This window comes from Propithecus coquereli, unplaced genomic scaffold, assembly GCF_000956105.1.
Source record: "Propithecus coquereli isolate 6110/MARCELLA unplaced genomic scaffold, Pcoq_1.0 Scaffold170, whole genome shotgun sequence".
In the NCBI taxonomy this organism is placed as follows: domain Eukaryota; kingdom Metazoa; phylum Chordata; class Mammalia; order Primates; family Indriidae; genus Propithecus; species Propithecus coquereli.
Genome location: NW_012141636.1, coordinates 1,246,035 through 1,268,244, shown reverse-complemented (window position 1 = coordinate 1,268,244; position 22,210 = coordinate 1,246,035). Strand labels below are relative to the sequence as shown.

The 22,210-nt window shown below is 40.4% G+C and overlaps 1 protein-coding gene across 8 annotated transcripts in view; it reads left to right on the top strand.

Annotated features, from left to right (window-relative positions):
- DLG2 (discs, large homolog 2 (Drosophila)) overlaps positions 1 to 22,210 on the top strand; it is a 1,994,579-nt gene that overhangs the window by 1,898,854 nt on the left and 73,515 nt on the right. For all 8 annotated transcript variants that reach the window (XM_012641828.1, XM_012641835.1, XM_012641834.1 and 5 more), the window contains one exon: positions 19,669 to 19,845. In XM_012641828.1, coding sequence (XP_012497282.1) covers positions 19,669 to 19,845 — 177 coding nt within the window. The remainder of the gene's footprint in view (positions 1 to 19,668; positions 19,846 to 22,210) is intronic.

Here is a 22,210-nt window from a genome sequence, read left to right as displayed (position 1 = left end):
ACTTTCTACCTTTACTCTAGCTTAGACAACTCTCCAGGTTCTTGGACTTCTCCTCCAAATGTAGGTGCTCCCAGTCCCCATCATTCTGCCTCCTCCATTATACTTTCTCTCGCCAATTTCTTCTAATTTCATCATACATCAGTAATGAGTTAAGTTCGACTACATGTAAAATGCCCAAAATATCGCAATAACAGCAACTTACACAAGAAGTTGCTTTCTTTCTTATGTATAAGAAGTATCATGGTAGGCTGTTTAGGGCCAGTATGTCAGCTCCACAATTTTGTCAGGAACCCCCAGGCTCCTTCAAGCACACTTACCTGCCATTCCTAGGGTGGAATCCTTGTCCTCAGTGTCCAATGTGGCTGCTAGAGTGCCAGGTATCATATATGCTTTGCTAAAAGCAGAAAGATGGGAAGATAAATATGACGTCTTCCTTTTAAGGAGACTTTCCAGAAGTACCATATGCTACTACTATTGCTTACATTTGATGTTTCAGATTCTATATAGTCTCATTCATATAGCTAGATGCAAGGAAATGTGGGAAATGTAGTCTTTTAGCTATGTGGCAATATACCTGGTTAAAATTTGTGATTCTGTTAATTCGAGAGAGAAGGATAGAGGAGCAAACATGGCTTCAGTGATCAACTCTGGGCCAATAACTTAAATCTGTCTCTAGCACCCCCAGGCTGCTCCAAAGTGAAAATTCTCATTTCCAACCACCTGCTTGATTTCTCTACTAGCACCATATACAAAACAAAGTGCATTAATTGAATCCCATGTGTAAAGGAATGATGGCTACAGTTGACCTCAAGGCTACCCAGACACATAACAGGAACAGTGAGATTATGAGAGTAAGGATCCCTTTACATACAGAATGACACTTAACCAGGAATTTCAAATTCCTTCATACTGGCCTCCATCTACTTTTCTAGGCTCATTTCCCACCACTCATCAAAGCAAACTTACTAGACGCTAGAAATTCTGGATAATGCATAATTCCCCAAACATATTGCGCTCTTTTTTAACTTGATACCTTTTTTCATTCTGTTTTTTCAGCCTTTGAGGCTCTTTATTTTCATCTTTCTTCGGCCAAGTTGTATGCATTCCTTAAGGCTTGCCACAAATGCCGCCTCTTCCATGAAGCCTTCTCTGGTTCCCCATAATTGGAATTAATGTTACTTCTTTTTCAATTTAGTCAGTGGCATGTTGTTTATCATTCTCTTTTGCACCCTTTACAGTATGTCTTGTCCTGATATTTGTGCAAATGACTGTCTACCACACTAGATTAGAATCTTGTTGATGGAGAGGGCCGGATTTTACTCAAATACACACGCAGCCTCTACCTCTGGATTTTTGCATGTTGTAGGTAGTTAATTCACGTATGCTAAGCAAACGGATGTTAATATGAAAGTAGGAGCTTTAATTAATCAGTCATCTTCTGAGGGCTAAATGATGTGATACTCCTCTCTGGGAGAAAAGATGTCCTACAGAGGTAGTGATAACACTGGCAAGCCTAGACATAAGAGAAAAACAGACTGACCTGAATTTAACTCCTAACTCTTCCACTTATATGCTAGGTGACCATGGGGAGATAACTTAATGTCTGTGAACATCATTTTTCTTAATTTGTAAAATGGGAGAATAATAACAAATTCATAGCACTCTTATTATTCAGTGCCTACATATGTAAAATGCCTATTCTAGTGGCTAACCAGTGGCAGTCACTCAGCTGTTAGTTTCCATCTTCATTTCCTCCTCCTCTTGAACCTCATACTGTCAGATAATAGTTGACAAGGCATCTTTGCCTGAAAAAAATACATAACTTGTATTTTTGTGTCATATGTCTAAAAAGATTGATAGAAGTCAATAATAAAACAAAAGAAAAAAACTTTTGACATGTTTATCAAAACAGTATTACTGGAAATTATTTAAAGCCACCAAAAGGATTCATTAAATGTATCAGATTCTGAAAACAAAAGTTGCGAGCAGAGGGAGACAGAGAACAGCAAATAATAAATCCAAATGGGAGACTTTGGACTAAGGGACTATGACTAGACCAAATTTGGAGAAATCATGAATGAATTATGTCACTGTACCAAGAAATTACAAAAAAGCCCACATCCGTAAGGATTATCAAGCATGTTACTTCACTCGAATATATACTTCTCTGCCTGTTTTATAGATTCCATATCCTCCCCCCACTTGGAGTTGGTAACTCCTTCTTCTCTAACTGATTAAATGAAATTGAAAAAGGCTCCTTGTGGATATTCCTTCCTGCCAGAATTGATCTAAATCTGTCCTAGGCAATGAGCCTCTTCCTTGTCAAACAGTCTACCTTGATTAACTTCACAACAAGTTGGTTCCCTTAGGATGCTTACTCATCTGTAAAACAGGAAATCCCCCTCCCTGCTACCCCAAATTACTAGTCTGTAGGGCATTTCTTCAAAACCCAATACCTGCTTTCTTTTTGGCAAATTTGATGGGAATCAAGCATTCATCTTACCTAATTATTCCACTGCCAGTTGCTGTTGCGCCTAAAATTCAATGATGAAACACCTACAACAACATAAGCCTGTTGGCAAGTTTCATTTATCTATCATTTCTAACCTTCGATTCAAGACAGGAAGCACACTGGCCAAATGGATGGCCATGATGCAGAGCCTAGAGGATTAATATTTCTTTGCAACTTGTATCAAATATCTCTGCTAAAATTGGAGGTAATGGGAAATTCCTAAAGACATGAAATTCCAACTTTAAAAGTTACCATTCAAAGCTTGGGTTACAGAATATTTTCCTTTTGCTCTGTGGTTAACCCCTGATACCATCAGACGCAACTTGGGTTCTAACAGAGTAGGAGATTGTCATCTCATTATTCAGACTGGACAGCCCTTGGTTTTCTCTACAGATTGTATATGCTTCTACCATTGCATTTAACAAATTCTAAATATAATTGATTTGCTTACAGTGCTGTCTCACCTACTAGACTGATAAATTGTATGAGCACAGAGATATTATCTTGGTCATCTTTTACTATCAGCACTGAGCACACTATCTGGGGTAATGGAGAAACAATAAATACTGGGACCCAGAGGAGAAGAGAAAGAAGGTGGAAATCAAATAAAGGACCTGGGCCACTTCCCGGGTGGTCCCCAGACAATTGTTATAACCACTAAAGTTGGGACTATGGAATGGAAAACGGCTTCATATTATGGGGTGCTGAGTAGGGTTGTGGATCTTGCTGGTTTAAAGGGCCACTAGCCAGGGCTCAGCCCAGTAGCCAGAATGCCTCTTACCTCTTGTTCCTTGTCCATTCATTTTCCCAGGTGTCATCCCAGCTTGCCTTTAACTGGATGCTGACTTTTGTAGGAATAACTAGTGAGACTGAATTCCTCTCATGCTTTCCTCCCCAATTTACACACTTCTATCAGAGCTGATTGACCAACTTCAAGTTGGTTTTCCCTTTTGCTTCTTTATCAAAGCCCAGCCTTTGCTAACATGCAAAAACAGTATCAAGTAGAAATTGCTCTCATTCTTTTCCTCCTCTCAGTAGAAACGTTTCTTTACCTATCAGATTGCTCTCAATCCATACACACACTTTGCTGTATGCATGTGCTATGGATTTCCTCCTGGGAGCTTTGTCTTGTTCTCTATGAATGTGTCGAACTTCTAACAAGGTATCTCTTCTCCCAAGGAACTGTCTTCTGCTTCTGAACAACTTCTGTGGACAGAAGGAGTCTTCTCAGAACACATGCAATAAGTATCTATTGAATTGAATTCTGTTAAGTGGCTGTGGTTACTTTTTGTGAAGACTAATTAGAATTCCATCCTACAGAGTTCCTGTAATTAGAGTTTGGGACACCCTAGTGTTTCTCTAGTTATCTCAAGGAGACCTTGTTAAATTTGCTAAAAATGCTCCAAAGAGAATTTCCATCAAGACTTCATTTTGAAAGCAACTGGACATCTGTGAGATTGGAAATGGATTTGGAGATGTCATGACATTAATAAATGAAAAGAAAATTTTCTTCATAAAAGGGTTTAGGAACTAAAAGTACTAGAATGAAGGTTTTCACACTGTGATATGAGGAGACCCAGAGTTCTTTTAGGGATCTGAGGGCTGCTATGTAGTTGGAGTAGAAAAGAAACCAGTTCTCTTTTCCCCCATCTTCAAGCAAAGATTTCATCGTTATGTTTCTAGAACAGCAGTCCCCAACCTTTTTGGCATCAGGGAATAGTTTCATGGAAGACAATTTTTCCTCAGATGGGGGGGCGGGGGGGCGCGTGTAGCGGAGCTGAGGCGGAGCTCAGGCGGTGATGCGAACGATGGGGAGTGGCTGTAAATACAGATGAGGTTTCCCTTGCTTGCCTGCCACTCACCTCCTGCGGTGTGGCCTCCCCTCTCCCCTTCACTGTTCCTAACACAATTTTTTGATGGACAGGGGCAGTGGGTTGTGGGGTGGGTGGCAGAGCTTTGTGGTCTGGTCTAGCCTGGGGATTGGGGACTGAAGTTCTAGAAGCTTTCATTAAAGGAAAAAGAAATGGTTTATTCTGCTAATAAAACTTTGAAAGCTATTGAACATAGATTATGGTGAGAGAGATAAACAGACTAACAAATAGATATTGGCCAAAGTAAATAATTGGAGCCTCTGTTCATCCTATTGCCACCACCCTAGCCAAACTAAACCAACTATCATCATTTGGATTACTACCTTAGCCCACTACCTGGGACCTCAGCATGCTGTCTTGCCCAATCTATTGCTCTCCAATCCATTCTCTACCCTAAAGCCAGAGAGTTCTGTTTTCAATGAAAATCTGATCATCTTACTATCCTGTTTAAAATCCTCCAGTGGCTTCTCATCACTCTGAGGAGGAGAAAGTATCCTTCATAAGACCTACAGGACCTTCCCTGACCCGGCCTCTCCTTCCCTTTGGTCTCATCGTGGGCTGTCCAGGACATGGTCTTCCTTCAGGTTCACTACCTGCTACTTCCCACTGCATGTGCTGCTCCCTCTGACCACACTGCTCCTCTTGCAGCACTCAGATTGGACAGCACCTTCTCCTGGAAGCCTTCCTGACCCAGGCCCCCTGGAATAGTTTCTGTTTCTTTCCACTGTATAATCTTATGGATTATTTGCCCCCTTGCTTTTTACAATGTGTCATACTGGTAATTATTTCTTCTATAACTGCCTTCCCTCTAAAATTCCAAAAGTGGCCTTGTTTTTCTTACTCACCACTCTATCCCCAATGTCTAACATTACTTTTGGCACATAATGGGCATTTACTGAATATGACTGAAGGCATGATTGCATGGTTTCAGGCATCTAAAAGTTATGCTGTATTGGCTGTTTTCAGCGCAGTCTCACGGGACTGTTCCGATCACTTTACTAAGTGCAAAGAGAGATCATGGGAAAGAACAAGGCCCGCTGCTCAGTCAGTCCAGCCCACATGGAATGTCCTCTGCTCCCAGCTCCCCTAGCATTTACTGACAGTAGAACCACTAGCCCCAGATCTAGAACTGAGTAAAGGCCAGATGAGTGTTAGATAGAGCAATATTAAAATAAATGTAAGTTGACACTAAATCATTATGTTTCATAAAAGTTGAGTTGCAACATAGTTTTCTGTTCCAGTATATATTATTCTTGCAATTTTTCATTTTTCTATGCACCAGGCTCCCTGATGCATAGGAGTTTTACATAAGTTACTCCAAGTAATCCCAACAGTATCTATCAGCCAGGAATAGTCTTTAATTTACAGAATAGGAAACAGAATTTAAAGACCTTGCCTATAGCTAGCCACAAAGCAAGTAAATAGCAGAAATGAGAAGTGCTCCCAGGTCTGGCCGACATTTTCCATTATTCTTTTGCCAAGCATGTAGTAGATGTTCAATAAATGAATGAATACACGAATGTGTATATGACTTACATTAGGTGTATGGAAGAATGCCCCAGCTTGAACACTTTAGTACTAAAGTTAAAAGATTATGCTACTAGAATAAAATACTATAATATTCACATAAACTATAAACACTAAAAGTATAAACACTAATATTCTGGATATCTTTAGTTTTTTTCTCCTTTAAATTTCTGAATTATTGGAAAAAGCTAAACAGATTTCCTATAGACATTTCATTCAATTAAATAGAGCTGCTAAACAGAAGTCTTACTGAGCAAAATTCAGACTGCAGCACAGTATTTGACCTATCAGCACTTTTTGCACAATCAGTGAGGAAAGTATTGTAAGAGTTTGCAAAAAAATATGTACAAGAAGAGAGAACAATGTGGTGACTCTAAGTGACTCTAAGTAATGTATAACAACACAACAGCAGCAGCAAACACACACACACACACACACACACACACACACACGTGCACACACAGTGCTTACTTTGTGCCAGGTAAATCTGAGGGCTTTTCTATAATTCTATAATGAATCTATAATTCAGTAATCCTTACAATAGTTCATGAGATGGTTCCTAACAAGTTTCACTGAATCTAGGTTGTCATTGTTTATAAGATGTACCCTGTGTGTCACCAAGAAAAGAAAAATGCTACCTACCAATTAAATTATGCGATGGCATTGATAGTTAAGAAACGTCCTGATTTTAGATATGAAAATGAAAAAAGTGCATCTTAAAATTGATGAATTACAGTATTTTTAATCCCATTGTATAGATGAGGAAACTGTAAGGGATCCAACAAGATGAAGTAATTTTCTGAAAGTCAGACAACTTAGGGTTCTAAATTTAGTTCAGTTCAATTTAGCTTCATTTTGTGAGCACCTCCTGCTCTGTGCAAGGGATACAGAGATAAAAAAGACTCCACCTAGCCCTCAGGAGCTAAGAAGTCTAGAAGGAAAGATATACCTATAGGCAAATCAAATGAAATGTAGCCCGCTAAGGGCAAGAATAAGACCACGTACAAGGTAGCAACACGGCATGAAAAAGGGAAGAAAAAACCCTCTCTGGATAGACTCAGGAAGGGTTCCCAGAGAAATTTGTGAGTTTCAAAGAATGGATTGAAACATGCATAATGGTTTTATGGTGTTTTTTTCTTTTTTAATGTCAGTCAATGCTTCTACTTTCTTAACAATGTTAAGAAAAATTCTTAGCCAAAAAACTCCATCTGCACTGTGTAAGTTGCGGTTGTGTGTGTCTGAGAGAAGAGAAGGTGTTCGGTGGCCCAGCTCATGTATATGCTTCCAAGGAGAAGTAGGAAGAGGGAGAGGCTGAGGGAAGAGAGCTGAGCCCTCAGGAGCGTGAGATTACTGATATTACTGATATCACAGAGGAGGCTCCCGTTAGGAGGAGGTCTGAAGGACAAGGCTGCTTAGTGGAGGAGGGTGGGCAGGTGTGCTACCCCTCCTCGTCCCTTCATTCATCAGCTTCTTTCTGAGCACCGGATGAGGGTTCCTGCTCCGCCATCCTGCAGCACCCCATGCTAATTCCTAACACAGCACCTATTGGACTCAATTGTAACCATATTCAGGGCCTTTGCGCTGTTCCCTCTTCTTGGAGCACTCTGTCCTCAGATGCCTGCGTTACTAACTCCTTCACCTCCTTCAAGCCCTGCCTCACAGGTACGCTTCCCAGTGAGTCCTACCTTTACCACCCATTTAAAAATGTACCTTCACCACCACCACAGCCCTACTCCATCCCCCAATCCTGATGCCCTTACCCTGCTATGTCTTGCAGTTTTTCCATAGCAATTATCAACTCCTAACCTATCATACTATTTGCTTATTTATTATTGTTTTTCGCCCATTTCCTCTCACTAAAATGTAAGCTCCATGAAGGCAGGAATTTTTATCTGTTTTCGTGCACTGATAGAACCCAAGCTCCTAGAATCCTCATTGGTACACAGTAAATGCTCAATTACTATTTGCTGAGTGAAAAATAAATAAGTGAATGGCTAAATGAATGCACCTCCTTACCTATATTCTCAAGAAAATGTCAAGCTCCCTGAGGGCAGGAAGCAAACTTTCTGTTCGTTGCTGAGTCCCCAGCAAACAATAAAGTGCCTAACACATAGTGGATACTCTGTAAATGCTATCACATTTAATAAGTAAATGACTATCTTATTTCCATATGTGGAAGTTTCGTTACATGTTGAACTCAATGTGTTTTCCTGAGTGAGTAAGGAATCATCTGTTCTCTCTGTCTCTTCATTCAACAGGTGATAATGGGAAAGAAACTTTATGGGCATATGTGAGATTTCGAGACAAAGGTTCCCTAATTTCAGTTCTTCTGCCACAATCCAGCCTGTAGTCCCCATCCATATTTCTGAAAAATCATAGACAAAATAACATACTCAGTATTGAGGGAGGCCGAAGTGATTGCCCAACAGTGTGGTATCGTGGTGTGTGAATTTCATTACTTATCCTAACAGGCCACCACTATGATGGTACTAAGGATTTGGGGCAGCCATATCAAATGTTTTGGGATGTCTTTCTCACATTTTTCATATATTCATGAGCAAAGTGAACTTTATCCAGCTCCTCCTCTAAGCCAGGTGCCATGCCTGCGGATATCATTTGTCAATCAGTGAACACTTACAAATAAAGTGCCATTGGAAAACAGAGGCAGGCTTAATTTATTTATGCTCCAGTGAGCAACACTAGACCCAGGAGATGGAATTTACAAGGAAAAAAATTATATTTTAGGCTCAATTAACAAATATCGAACACCTACTGGATTCTAAAAGCTCTTACCTGTGTAATTCTCACCAGGACCCTGTCAAACAGGTATTCTTTCCCCTCGTTTTGGAAATACGGAAACTCAGGTACAGAGATGTGAAGTAATTTGCTGAAAATCACATAGCTGCTTAAAATGGCAAAACTAATATTTGAATCCAGGACTATCTGATGTCACTGTCTCATGATAGTTATATGAGTCATGCATACGTAAACTTAAATGTCTGGATGATAATTGTGTATAGTCAATAATGAAATTCCATGTCAGGATATTTCTTCTTTTTCTCCACTGCAAGCTTATTAATTAGTGGCAGTAGGACACTGAAAGGTAAATATCAAAGCTTGATCTACATTTTTAGCTCAGTTCAGAAATAAAAGGTTACCATGAGGGCTGTATCAGTCTCTCTGAACTATCTTGATAACACGTCTTGGTTGCCTAATGCACAGGGCCAGAACATTAGAGCTCTTAAAACTGTCATAAAACCTGGGCTATTCATCCCAGCCATGGTCTCTTTCCCACATTTCATTTTCTGAGTAGCCAGCCGATGGCATTTGGGGGAAAGGACAATGATTTTAAGACAATTAGTCTTTACAGCCTCACCCAAGCCCGAAACCCGAAGTACCATTTGTCCTGGTCCAATGAGCTCCGCCTTTGGGCAGGTTCAGATTTGCCTCTGCTTGCCTCAGATGGGAGACTTGTCAGTCGGCACTGGAGCATAAACCAACCTGACAGGCTGCTGGGACACCCTGAGAGAGAAGGCAGGCTGGAGTGGGCCCCGTCCCTGGAGACTCCGATGATGAGTTGTCTGAAATGATCAACATACAGGCCTCTGCACATGAGAAATCTGCTCACACCATGTCCCCCAGGGGAATTGGGAGCATTGGAGACTCGGGGGAAAGAGAGACAGAGAAAGAGTTTGTTGTCCCTGGAAGTAATGCTTCTTCCTTGATTAGACTCAAAACATCACAGCTGCAGGGAGGCCCAGGCTGTAAGGACCTCTGATTAGTGCCCGGTTAGTTTTATCTTCAGCCATGACAGTGACTGCCTGATTCCTTGGGTACAGTAGAAACTGACATCTTTCCAACCCCCTCATAACATGGAAAGATAAGCAATGCAAAGAGTATCTTTAAAGAGTACAAATCTGCCTTATAAGGTTATAAATGATTAAATGCCATAACCCATGTGATATAATCCATGGCATATAATGAATCTTCCCTTCTACAAAATGGGAATAACACCTGCATTTTGAGGAGTATCTTTTGGGTCACTGTGGAATACACACTAGAGAGTTTTTTTTGGTCTATTAATTATATAGAAGCCAAAGCCCATAGAGGTTAAGAAATTTACTCAAGATCACACAGTGGGATTATGTAGAAGCCAGAACTAGAACCCTTCATCCCTATCTCCATCCAAGGTTCTTTCTACTTACAGGGTGCTTCCTCTGTTTTTTGTCTTTTTTTGTCTTTGTTCTTTTTCTTTTAGAGACAGGGATCTTGCTATGTTTCCTAGATTGGACTCAAACTCCTGGGCTCAAGAGATCCTCCTGCCTCAGACTCCCAAGTAGGCTACTGCTATGGTCTCTGTTTTTGAAGTATTTATTCACTAAATGCATGAGTAGGTGAATGAATGCTTTTAAGAAGAGAAAACAAATGGAAAACTCTGATTCTTAAAATAAGAGTAATTAAAGTTTGGATCTCTCTGTTCCCAGTCCAGCATCCTTTCCCATACCTCTCTAGTGAAAAAATATATTGAGGAAGTTTACTGTATATGTATTTTTATGTCACATTTAAGTGATACCATCCATATTTCATTCCCCTTCCAATATTAGTGGAAAAACACTTTGTTCATCTCCAGAGTAGGAAAGAGGTGAAGTAAAAGAAATATTGGTTACCAGTTGTTGTGTGAAATGCTTTTCCTATATCATCTCATTGAATCTCTGCAAATAGATGAGATGTAGGAATGATTAACCCTATTTTATAGATTAAACTAAAGTTCAGATTACTCCATTTATTTTCTTAGTGACACTCAGCTAGAAAGAGGTAGACTGACTTGAATGTGTGTCTCTTTATTCCAACATCTATGCTTTTTGCACTAGTCATAGCTGCTTACCTTAATATGAAAATGGATCACATCCATCCGTGCCAGACACAGTGGGATGGAGCAGAGAGCAGAAGACTTTATCTTCTGCTGCTTTTGTTCTTTTCTTGCTGCATAGAAAGGTGAGGACTAGGTCTCCTCTAATCAAGCAAATGCCTCACCTTCAAGAGACTAAGGAAATTGAGTCGAAGCATTCTGCTTCTTGGGTCTTAAAGTTTTCATGGAAACAAAGGCCTCTCCAGCCCAAACAAGTTCGCAGCATGGAAGGGAGTAATTTGTTGATTCACTTGTTCATTTATAAATGCATCTGCAAAGACTCTGTGCTGAGGCTGGATCTGGGAGTTCCTGACCTTCAGTAGTTTCTGATCTAGTAAAGGAGGCAAGATGTATTCCATTCAAGACTAGGAGTTGTAGGCCCCCCAGGAGAGGTGCAAGAGCAGAGTGACTTGCAACTTTAGAGGAGGAAAGTCTGCTTTTTTCTGTGCCTCAGCTTCCTTATCTGAAAATAAGAAAAATTCTATTTATCTCATAGAGTTTTTGTGAGAATTAGGTGAAGTATAAGAAATTAAAACCTTACATTTTTTATCTGCAAGTGGAAATAATTATACTTATATATCAAACTATTTACAGGGAGTCAATGAGATGAAATTATGTAAAATAAAGGTACTTTGCACATGGCCTGGCCAACAATAGGCACTCAGTAGGTTGTTGTTGTTGTTAAGTAGTTGTTTTTATTCCAAAAAATCTTTGACAGGATCATCAAATTGGTGCCCTTTACCTTCTACCTGCCTTCTAGTAAATCATGCTGTTTCTTGTCCTTGGTATTAGTGTTACATTGCTGCTATAACAAATTTCCTTCCTCCATTTTCAAATACAGCAATGACACTCAAGCCCTTTTCATATTGCCTTTGTTTTTGTTTTTTGCTTTTCTCTTCCACTTTTTTTTTTTTTATTTAATTCAGGATATTATGGGGGTACAAACATTTTGGTTACATGAAATGCATTTGCCTCACTCAAGCCAGGGCCACAAGCGTGTCCTTCCCCCATATAGTGCACCGCATCTCCATTAGCTGTGGGCTTACCCCTCACCCCCCACAACCCCACTACCTGACCGGTACCCAGTGAGTATTACCACCATGTGAGCACCTTAGTGTTGATCAATTAGTACCAGTTTGATGGCGAGTACATGTGGTGCATGTTTATCCATCCTTGTGATACCTCACTTCGAAGCATGGGCTCAATCTCTATCCAGGCTAATAAAAGAGGTGCTAGATCACCATTGTTTTTTGTAGTTGAGTAGTATTCCATGGTATACATATACCACATTTTATTAATCCACTCATGTATTGATGGGCATTTGGGTTGTTTCCACATCTTTGCAATTGTAAATCATGCTGCTATAAACATTTGAGTACAGATGTCTTTATTATAGAATGTCTTTATTATAGAATGTCTTTTTTTCCTTTGGATAGATGCCTAGTAGTTCTCTTCCACTTTTAAAGACTCACATGATTAGATTGAGCCCAACCAAATAATCCAGGATAATCTCCCCACCTCAAGACCCTTGACCTTAATCACATATGCAAATTTCTTTTGTCACATAAGGTTCCAGAGAGTCTAGATTCCAGAGATTAAGACATAGACATCTTTGGGAAGCCATTATTCTTCCTACCACAGTTCACTTTCTGGCTCCCAAAGATTCTTCTTTCCACATAACTGCAGAGCATAATTCTACTAAGCTTTCTACTACTCTATAACATGGATCTTTTTTCTGCAGTTTCCAATAGAACGTTCCTCATTTCCTTCTGAGCTTCCATCCCTTGCATCCTCCAAATCTAGATTCTGTAAGAAGTCTGTGAAGCTTCACTGGTAGCATCCTTAAATTCTGTATTTTTGCAAACCATTTGTTCAAAGCAATCTGGGTTTTTTCTATTGTGTTCCTCAACATTACTCTGTCCACTATCAATTCCAAAGCCACTACTACATTTTTAGGCATTTGTCACATGGCACCCCACTCTGGTACCAAAATCAATATTAGTTTTCTATTGCTGCCATAACAAACTACCACAAACCTGATGGCTTAAAACAACACAAATGTATAATCTTTATAGTTCTATAGATCTGCAACAGGTCTCACCAGAATAAAATCCAGCTGTCAGCAGGCTGTATGCCTTCTGGTAGCTCTAGGAGAGAATCTAGTTCCTGTTCATTCAGACTGTTGGCAGAATTCAGTTCCTGGTGGTTGCAGTACTAAGGTGCCTATTTTCTTGCTGGCTGTAACCTGAGAACCATTTCCAGTTTATAAAGGTCACCATTTTCCTTGGCTTGTGTTCCCCTTCCTCTACCTTCAAAGCCAGCAATGGGGCATCAAATCCTTCTCAAGTCACATCTCCCTGACCCACTTTTCTGCCTTTCTCTTGTACCTTTAAGGATTGATGTGATTAGATTGGGTCCACTGAGATAATCCAGGCTAATGTGTCCTCTCAAGACCCTCAGCCTTAGTCACATGTGCAAGTCCCTTTATAATATAATGTAACATCTTCACAGGTGCTGGGGATTGAAGTGTGGATGGTGGGTTGGGGGCATATTTTTCCTACTGTATCCCTGATAATGATGAGATACTATAAACAGTTTTTCCTGTTCTTAATGGAGTTCTCTCCAAGACTGGAAATTGTTTTCTCTTCTTAGTGGTTATCCTCAACAACCATGAGACACATCAAACAACTTTCCTGTTCTTAGTGGATTTATCTCTCTTAGTGGAGTTCTCTTAATGGAGATCTCTATCATTCTCTGCTATCCTAGCCTTAAAGTGATGCAGTAAAAATTCAATTCTCTGGACAACTTGGAAAACATCAATATTTTTAAGGACCATGATTATTAAAAATTACTGCAGGCTAAGCCTAAGTGGAGAGCATGCGTGTTTTGGGTTGGAGAGGGTTGCTTGCAAAAGAACACACAGGTTGGTGTAGCAGGAAGTTTACACATCTTAGAAGCAGACAGGCTTCGAGTTGAGTCCTGCCTCACCACTTGATACCTGGTGTGACACTGGATGCGTTGCTTGAATTATGTAAGTCTGTATTTCTTCATCTGTACTACAAGGCTAATATATGCATTACAGTATAGTTGTGAGAACTAAATGTCCACTCAGTGAACTACTCTCTTTCAGTCTAGTTTATGGTGTCACGATAAGTGTTATCATCACATCATGAAATCCTTAGGGATGAGATCCAACTACAACATTTCTTATCAAGAATTTCAAGGAGAATTCTAAGGTCAAGAGCATGAGCTTTCGAGTCAGACATATCTATCTATATTTTAATCCTGGTTCTGCTACTTACTAGATTTTTTTTCATTTCAGCTCTTTAAGTGTCATTTTGTTGTTGTTGTTTTGAGACAGAGTCTCGCTCTGTCACTCCGGCTAGGGTACAGTGGCATCATCATAGCTCACTGCAACCTTAAACTCCTGGGCTCAAACAATCCTCCTGCCTCAGCCTCCCAAGTAGCTGGGACTACAAGCACGTGCCACCATGCCCGGCTAATTTTTCCATGTTTTGTAGAGACAGGGTCTTGCTCTTCTCAGGCTGGTCTCAAACTCCTGACTTCAAGCAATCCTCTTGCCTCAGCCTCCCAAAGTGCTCGTATTTCAGGCGTAAGCGACCACTCCCAGCTTCTTTTTCTTTATAAAACCAAAAATGCTTACTTGGCAGGATTGTTGTCAGAAATAATAACAAAGTGAAGCCAAGCATGGTGGCATGTGCCTGTAATACCAGCTGTTCAGGAGGCTGAGGTGGGAGGATTGCTTGAGATCAGGAGTTTGAGACCAGCCTGGGCAACATAGTGAGACCATGTCTCAATATTTTTAAAAAGTGAAAAAAAAAAGGAATAATAACAAAGTGGAATTCATCCTGTGTTGGACACATTACATGCAACATTCTATTGTTGTATCTCCTCAACAGTCTTTTGAGTTAATGCCACTGTTATCTGCATTTCCTAAATGAAAGAATGATCATCTATGGTAAAGTGGTCATCTAAAAGGTTAAGGAACATGCCCCAAATTTATAGCTAGTAATGGAAAAATTGGGACTTAAACTCAGATCTTTTCTATCTTGGAAACCTAGCGTATAACCCATATGCTATCTTGCCACCCAGTAAATTGAGTGAGACAATGAATATAAAAAGGCTTAGTGCATTGTGGAATACCTAATAAGCACTATTTTAGTAAGGTGCCCAGGCATCTCACAACCATGTTGCACAGCAGAGAATATAAGCAGCGGCTTCCCTCTTCCCTTACTAGACTTCCCCAGTTGGCAAGGGGCCATCACACATTGAAATTCAGGAGGGGCAGGAGGAATGGGAGAGTCATTACATTATTTGCATCAAATTCCACTTGTCTGATGGACTTGTTAAAAGGCACCCTGGGTGGAAAGTGTGAGTCTTAATGGCATTTTATAAAAGTTGCTATGATGAATTAGCACACAAAGCAAATTAAAAACAGCTTATGGCTTGTTAAATTAGGTGATGGGCCACTGTAGCATTTTTCTCAGACATGAGGATCCATTAATATCCAAAGGAGCCAGAAGCTGCTGACATGTGTCAGCTGCTTGGTTTTAGGGACCTGACAAGTCTGAATCATTTAATCCTAGAGGGGCAGATTGTCCAAGATAAATTGAGCGCATGGAAAGAGCATGTTGCTGAGCTCCTTGACAAGGACACCTATTGCCAAAGGCAGGAGTAGGGCAGTTCCCCTCAGGGACTTTTGGGAATAGAATGGAACATAATAGACTGGATGTCTAGCCTGGCAGGGACCTCCAGGAACAGCCTCTACCCACCTCCTTACAAATAGGGATACTGAGACTTCAAAGAAGAAGAGTTTTTAAAAGCCATCTGAAACATCTCCATAGATCTGTATTGAGGATCTACTTTGTGTCCAGCACCATACTGGGTCCCGAGGATACAAAGGTATTTTAGGTGTCTTTATATACCATCCAAAAAATAGCTACTAAGTGGCACAATTGGGACACAGATCCCCTGATTCAGAAACTAGTACATTTTTCAGAATAACAATTGTAATAATAATAATATCTAACATTTATTGAGCCCTCACTTAGTGCCAGGCTAGTGCTGCAATACTTTACACATATTATTATTTCATTTAATCCTTACCATAACACTTTGAGGTAGGTAGTGCTATTATTATGCCAATTTTATAGTTAAGAAAATTTGAGGACCAGAGAAGTTAAGTAACTTCATCAAGATGGCACAGTTAAAAAGTTGCAAACCTGGGCAATCTAGTCCTAGAGCCTACCTTCTTTTTTTTTTTTTTTTATTTCAGCATATTATGGGGGTACAGATGTTTAGGTTACGTATGTTGCCCTTGCCCCCTCCCTCCCCCGCTAAGTCCGAGTTTCAAATATGTCCATCCTTCGGGTGGTGCACATTGCACTCTTTGTATATGCAAATACCCGTCCCCTCCTCCCCCCTCCCCCTCCCCCCTGCCCAACATCCAATAGATGTTATTCTTATATGTACACTTATGTGTTGATCAATTAATACCAATTCGATGATGAGAGCCTACCTTCTTGACTTCCATTCTCCAGCCTTCCTGATGGCTTCTCTGCTTTCACTTTACATCAAGAAGGAACCTGGAGGCAAGCTAGCAATTCAAGGACTTTGGGGGATAAGAAATACTGGGGTAGGGACTAAGCAGTAAGGGAGCTTCCAGGACTAAGGGAAGAAGAGTTGATCTTCCCTGAAGGGAAGATTAAAAGTCTTTGGTACTGCTAGATTGTGAGCATGGCCACATGGCCAGAGGCAGCAGCCTGGGAAATCGACTCATATAATGAAATGGCCAAGAAAGTGAATTTTGGGGTCAGACAGACCTCATTTCATATTCAGTCTCTACCACGTGTATTTGGGTGACCTGGGGCAGGCTACGTAACTTCCTGAGCCTCCTTCTCCCATCTATAAAATGGGGATATTAGTTTTTACTTTCAGGGTTGTTATGATGTCAAATAAGACAATGACTGCAAGGTGCCAGGCCACCTAATGAAAGCAGAAGTAGTAGGAGCCATTGTGGCGTCATCTTTAACCCCTCATCACCACCACCATCACTCCCAGGTTGCATAGGAGGGGAGCAAGGTGAAGAACATGGAACTAGAACTTGGGTCTTGAGACTCAATCCTAGTCCTTTGTTACTGCCACTGAGCCATATATCCTGGGGTTAATCAGAGGGCCTCACTAGCTATGTCCCTCATCTGTAAAACAATGATGGCGCTATGTCTATCATACCTTATTCGCAGCAATTGATTGAGTCACAAATAAGGTAACATGTGAAAATGCTTTGCAATCTATAGTGTGTGTTGGGGGTTCCCCGAGACAACTCCAGGATTGATGATTCACTAGGAGGGTTCACAAGACTCAGCGTAGTCATGCTCATGACTATGACTTATTACAGCACAAGGACACAAAGCAATGTCAGCTAGGGTAAAGGAACATGGGGCAGAGTCTGGAGGAAATTAGGTGCAAGCTTCCACGAGTCCTCTCTCAGTGGAGTCACACAGGAAGTGCCTAATTCTTCGAGCAACAGATTGTGCCAACAGGTGTGAAATGCTATCTACCAGGGAAGCTCATTAGAGACCCAGTGTCCAGGTATTATACTGAGGGCTAGTCGTATAGGCAACCTCTGCTGACACAGACCACAATTTCAGACTCCCAGAAGAAAAGCAGGTGTTTAGCATAAATGATATTATTTGTACAAACAGTTCAGGCACAGTGAGCCATTCTTATGAGAAAATGGTGGGAAACTTCCCAAAAATCTAAGTTTCCAGATGTCAGAAAAGGACCCCCCTCATAAGTGGGCCTTTTTAAGAATAGCAGTCTCAGGCTTTCCATGTTAACTCTTTTTTGCACAGAGCAGAGAATCTATGGAAAGGATTTTTATTTTTAATAGTATACACAAAAGGGAAAGGGGTGATAATAACAACAACCTCAGTTATACTTACCATTTGTCGCTGTGGGCCAGGCACTTCTGTACATGCTTTGCATATATTACCTTATGTAATATTTCACCCAGTACAACAACTCCATAATGGAGGTACTGTTGTCATCATTGTCATCATCATCACTATGTTGTATATGAGGAAACTGAAGCCTAAGAGAGGTTAAGTAGCCTGCCCAGGTAACTAGCTATATAACTAATAAGATGTAGTAGGACCAGGACATGGTTCCAATAGTCTATATTCCTAACCTCTATACCACACACTGCTATACTGTACCTACTATGGGCTGGGAGCTGCATATGTGTTATTTCATTAATGTTCACAGTAGCTCCACGTGAATGCAGTTATTAGACTAGTTTTACATCCAAAAACCTGTGGCTCAAAAATGTTAATTAACGTGTGTCACATCACACAGCCAGAGAAGTGACACCATCAGGAGTTGGTCTTTGCCCTCCCCCAGCCCACTTTTCCTGACTGGGGCTTTGTCTGGGCCTTTGGTAAGCAAGATACAAATGGTTGAGGTGAGAATCATTCATTCTGGGAGTTTGGACCAAGAAACCCTCTCCAAACTCCATCTCTTGGAGACAGAGTTAATGGCAGAAGGGACTGTGTTGCAAGTAATTCAACTTATCCTGCCAGAGTTAAGAGCTCTAGAGGCTGTCTTCAGCTCTTTTTGGTTGCCATGGCAGCAGATGCAACTTTTTTGTGTAGGAAAAAAAAAAAAAAAAGAAAGAAAAAAAAACCACATTTGGTCTTCAGTGTGGAAATATCTAAAGAAACAGATTCTTTACAAAAATCTGTTTCCCAGATCTTGCTAGTTTTACATGCATAGTGGTTACACTCCAAGGAAATTTTTAGAATGAGATCAAAGAGAAATAAGCAGAACAATGGTAAAATCTACTTCTCCGGGGAAATCATATGCTGTGTGTGTGTGGCAGTGATTTTTGAGAGTGAGGGATACAGCAGGAGGCAGACAATGTAGGACTTGTGGCAAGTGGTTCCCTCCTTAAGACAACATCTAGTTACTAAGGTCTTGTTCATCATTTTGATTCCACTTCCAACTCCCTCATGCCTCCAGTCATACATATCACCGTGCATTGGCCATAACAAATGCTCAGCAAATCCTCTTTAGCAGGGGCAACATGATACGAAAAACAAGAATTATAATTCAGAGTGTTAAGTACACTGATGAGGTAGGCTCGGCATCATATGGGAGCAAAAAGATTTGTGGCATTGTTCATACAATTTTATCTATGCACACACATAGATTTTTTTCATTTATTGTATTTTAAGCATTTATTCAGGTCATTACATTAACCTCTTCAACCATCCAATTTCAGTGATGGTCCAATATTAAATGAATGGAAAAATCACAGTTCCCTGTGGATGGACATTTAAGTTGTTACCATTTTTTTTTCATTATAAAAGAAAGAGTTCTGCAGGCTGATAACATCTGAGAGGATTTTTTTATAACACAAAATGCTTCATTCAGAAAGATAGCCATGAAGCTCTTCATTATTTTCCTTTGCTTTTTAGTAATTTTAAAAATTTGACTGTAGTGGGAGAAAAAAATCTCAATTAGGTAGTAAACTGCCTTTCTCATCTCTTATTATCACCTTATAACATCTGATGGTCTCCAAGAAAAGAAGCAGACCTCAGTTTTAGGGCTCTACAGGCTGCTCCTGTAACCACGAAGGAGAAGCAAGAACTAACCTAAGTTTGTGGCCAGAACTGTGGAAATTCGGACTGTGACCCAGGGAGTCATCCTGGGAGTTGGTATCAAATGATGACAGATTCTTCGAGGAAGAGTGAACATTTGAAACCATGAATCCTGAATCTTTGTTACTGGAGATTCCTAACAATGTCTTCTTTGGTCATTTCTTCCAGAGCCATGTTTGACTATGACAAGAGCAAGGACAGTGGGCTGCCAAGTCAAGGACTTAGTTTTAAATATGGAGATATTCTCCATGTTATCAACGCCTCTGACGATGAGTGGTGGCAAGCCAGGAGAGTCACTCTGGAGGGCGACAGTGAGGAGATGGGGGTCATCCCCAGCAAGCGGAGGTAAGAATGCCTTTTGCATGCCAGAGTGTTTGCTTCTCAGCTATCCAGGGAGTGGAGATGAGGGAAGAAGAAGGTGAGGAGAAACTGTTCACAAAATAGCTATTCAAGCGGGATAGTCAATATGCAGGAAAACTGTCAGTGGTGTCAGATGACATGAATTAAAATTTTTCATTCTCCTCATATTAGAGTTTTACCAAAATTGGTAACTGTGACAAAGCATAAGAAAGAGGATATGCTTACACCGTGTTCCTGAAACTTTTACCAGCATCTGCATGTGCAAGATTATCTTAACAGCCTGTATGTCCCGACTTACAAACTCAGTAGGTTTATTCCAGAGGTTCAACATTTAGCAATGACTTTTATAGAAAGGCCAGGCGAAAGCCAAATAAAGTAGGCTATTTACTAGACAAAGGTCCCTGCTATGTAATACCTCCAAATATTGATGGAAAAAAACCTGAAAACCTCCATCTCAAATTCAGATGCTTAGGATATGAGCTGTCAAACATCTGGTGATTTCTAAAGACTGGATTTACAACTGTTTCTACTGCTTTAGTTACTCCTGTTTTCCACCCCACAATTTCCAGTACTCACTCAGATATTTTGTTCCGTAAGTGTTTCCTAAGTCTAGAGTATCCTGCTCTTTCTCTTTCTAGCATTTCTGCCGTTCTGCTTTTGAAAAGCAGAAATTTCCTTAAGAACAGCCAACTTCATTGTTGGTCCCAGCAGCTTCTAATCATCACCAGAGAGGAACTTTCCTTCCCATGAATATTTTTTTGGCACCAAGATGTTGTTCAAGAAGCAGAAATTTGATATATTCTAGAAAATAGATATGGTACAAAATCAATTAGGAATAATGTTTATTCAAAGCAGTCACCAATTTTGCTCAAGCTGCAGGTTTTTCAAAGGGCTGTCATTCTCATATTCAAACAGCCAAAATGCTTTATAAAACTCCACAGTAAAGCCAAGTATTCAAGTGACACAGTGACTGAGCTAGTACAAACCATAGTGGGAAGATGCCAGTTAAACCCCAGAATAACACTGTGGGACATTTGTGCCCCTGAGAACACTGGTCCCCATATGTCTCAGCCTGTGACCACACAGCCTGGGGAGGAGCATTGTGGGGAGGGCACCAAACCCACTGCTCTTCAGCTCTCTTACCTTCAGCGGAGAGGACTCGCAGTGAAGAGGCTGAAACTCCAGGGAGCCTCTCTACCCTCCATGCCTGTGCCCGCAGATCTCCCACCAGCAGACAATTCTCTCGGTCTCTTTAAACCTCTGGGCTCCTGCACAATTACCTGATATTGCTTTGTGGGGCTTTCTAACCATACCATGGCTTTGTAGCGTTTTCTAACAGGTTATATGTTTAAAGCGTTGACTCAGCAGTAGCTGGTTTATACTCTACATTTCTCCATTTCCACTTACTTCAAATTTAAAAAAGGCAAGATGACATGCATGTTGGTTTGCTTTGACTTAATTAAACAGAGCTGTCTGAGGGGCTGTTCTCTAGAGCCATCTTGTTGAATATGGCCCCAAAGATAGAAATGAGGTAGAGGAAGGAAAGCTATGCAAGAATAGCTCCAGTTCATTTTAAAGAAATCATTTTACTAGTTGGAGCTTCCTAGACATAGCGTGGATGACTTGGGAAGATATAAAAGAGATTCAGACTTTGAATGGGAAAATTGAACTGTATGATTTTGAGGCCCTTTCCAGCCCTGAGGTTCTGTGATTCTAACCACTCTTGTCAACAGCCGTTCATTTGTTCATTGCTCATCATTTCTCCCTAAGAAATATTCTCAGAACTATTCCTCCTAAAATGATTTTCCACCTGCTGGTGATCATTCTTGAATTAGCTATTTCTCACCTTGGATGAAAACCATATTAATGACTACATTATAGCTGGCCTGGAAAAGAAGTTTGTTTAGTGACTGCAATATTGATATTTATTTACATTCTACTTTATGAAGGGGTACAGTAGCCTCACCTCCCAAATATATATACAATTTGTAGGTCTAAATGAATTTCTGCCATATTTTCTTCCTAAAGGATTTTAATTATTTCCAAAAAGGTTACTTTTAATGTTTTAAGTATTTATAAAAGTAACACGTTTCACTGTATTACAGAAGGGTAGGAAAATTTAGAAAAGTATAGGAAAATAAAAATCACCAATAATCATACCCCAAAAAGAGTCCTCATGTACTTATTTTAATGCAATTTAAAAACTACACAAATTTGGCCAGGTGCGGTGGCTCACGCCTGTAATCCTAGCTCTCTGGGAGGCTGAGGTGGGCGGATTGTTTGAGTTCAGGAGTTCGAAACCAGCCTGAGCAAGAGCGAAACCCCGTCTCTACTAAAAATAGAAAGAAAT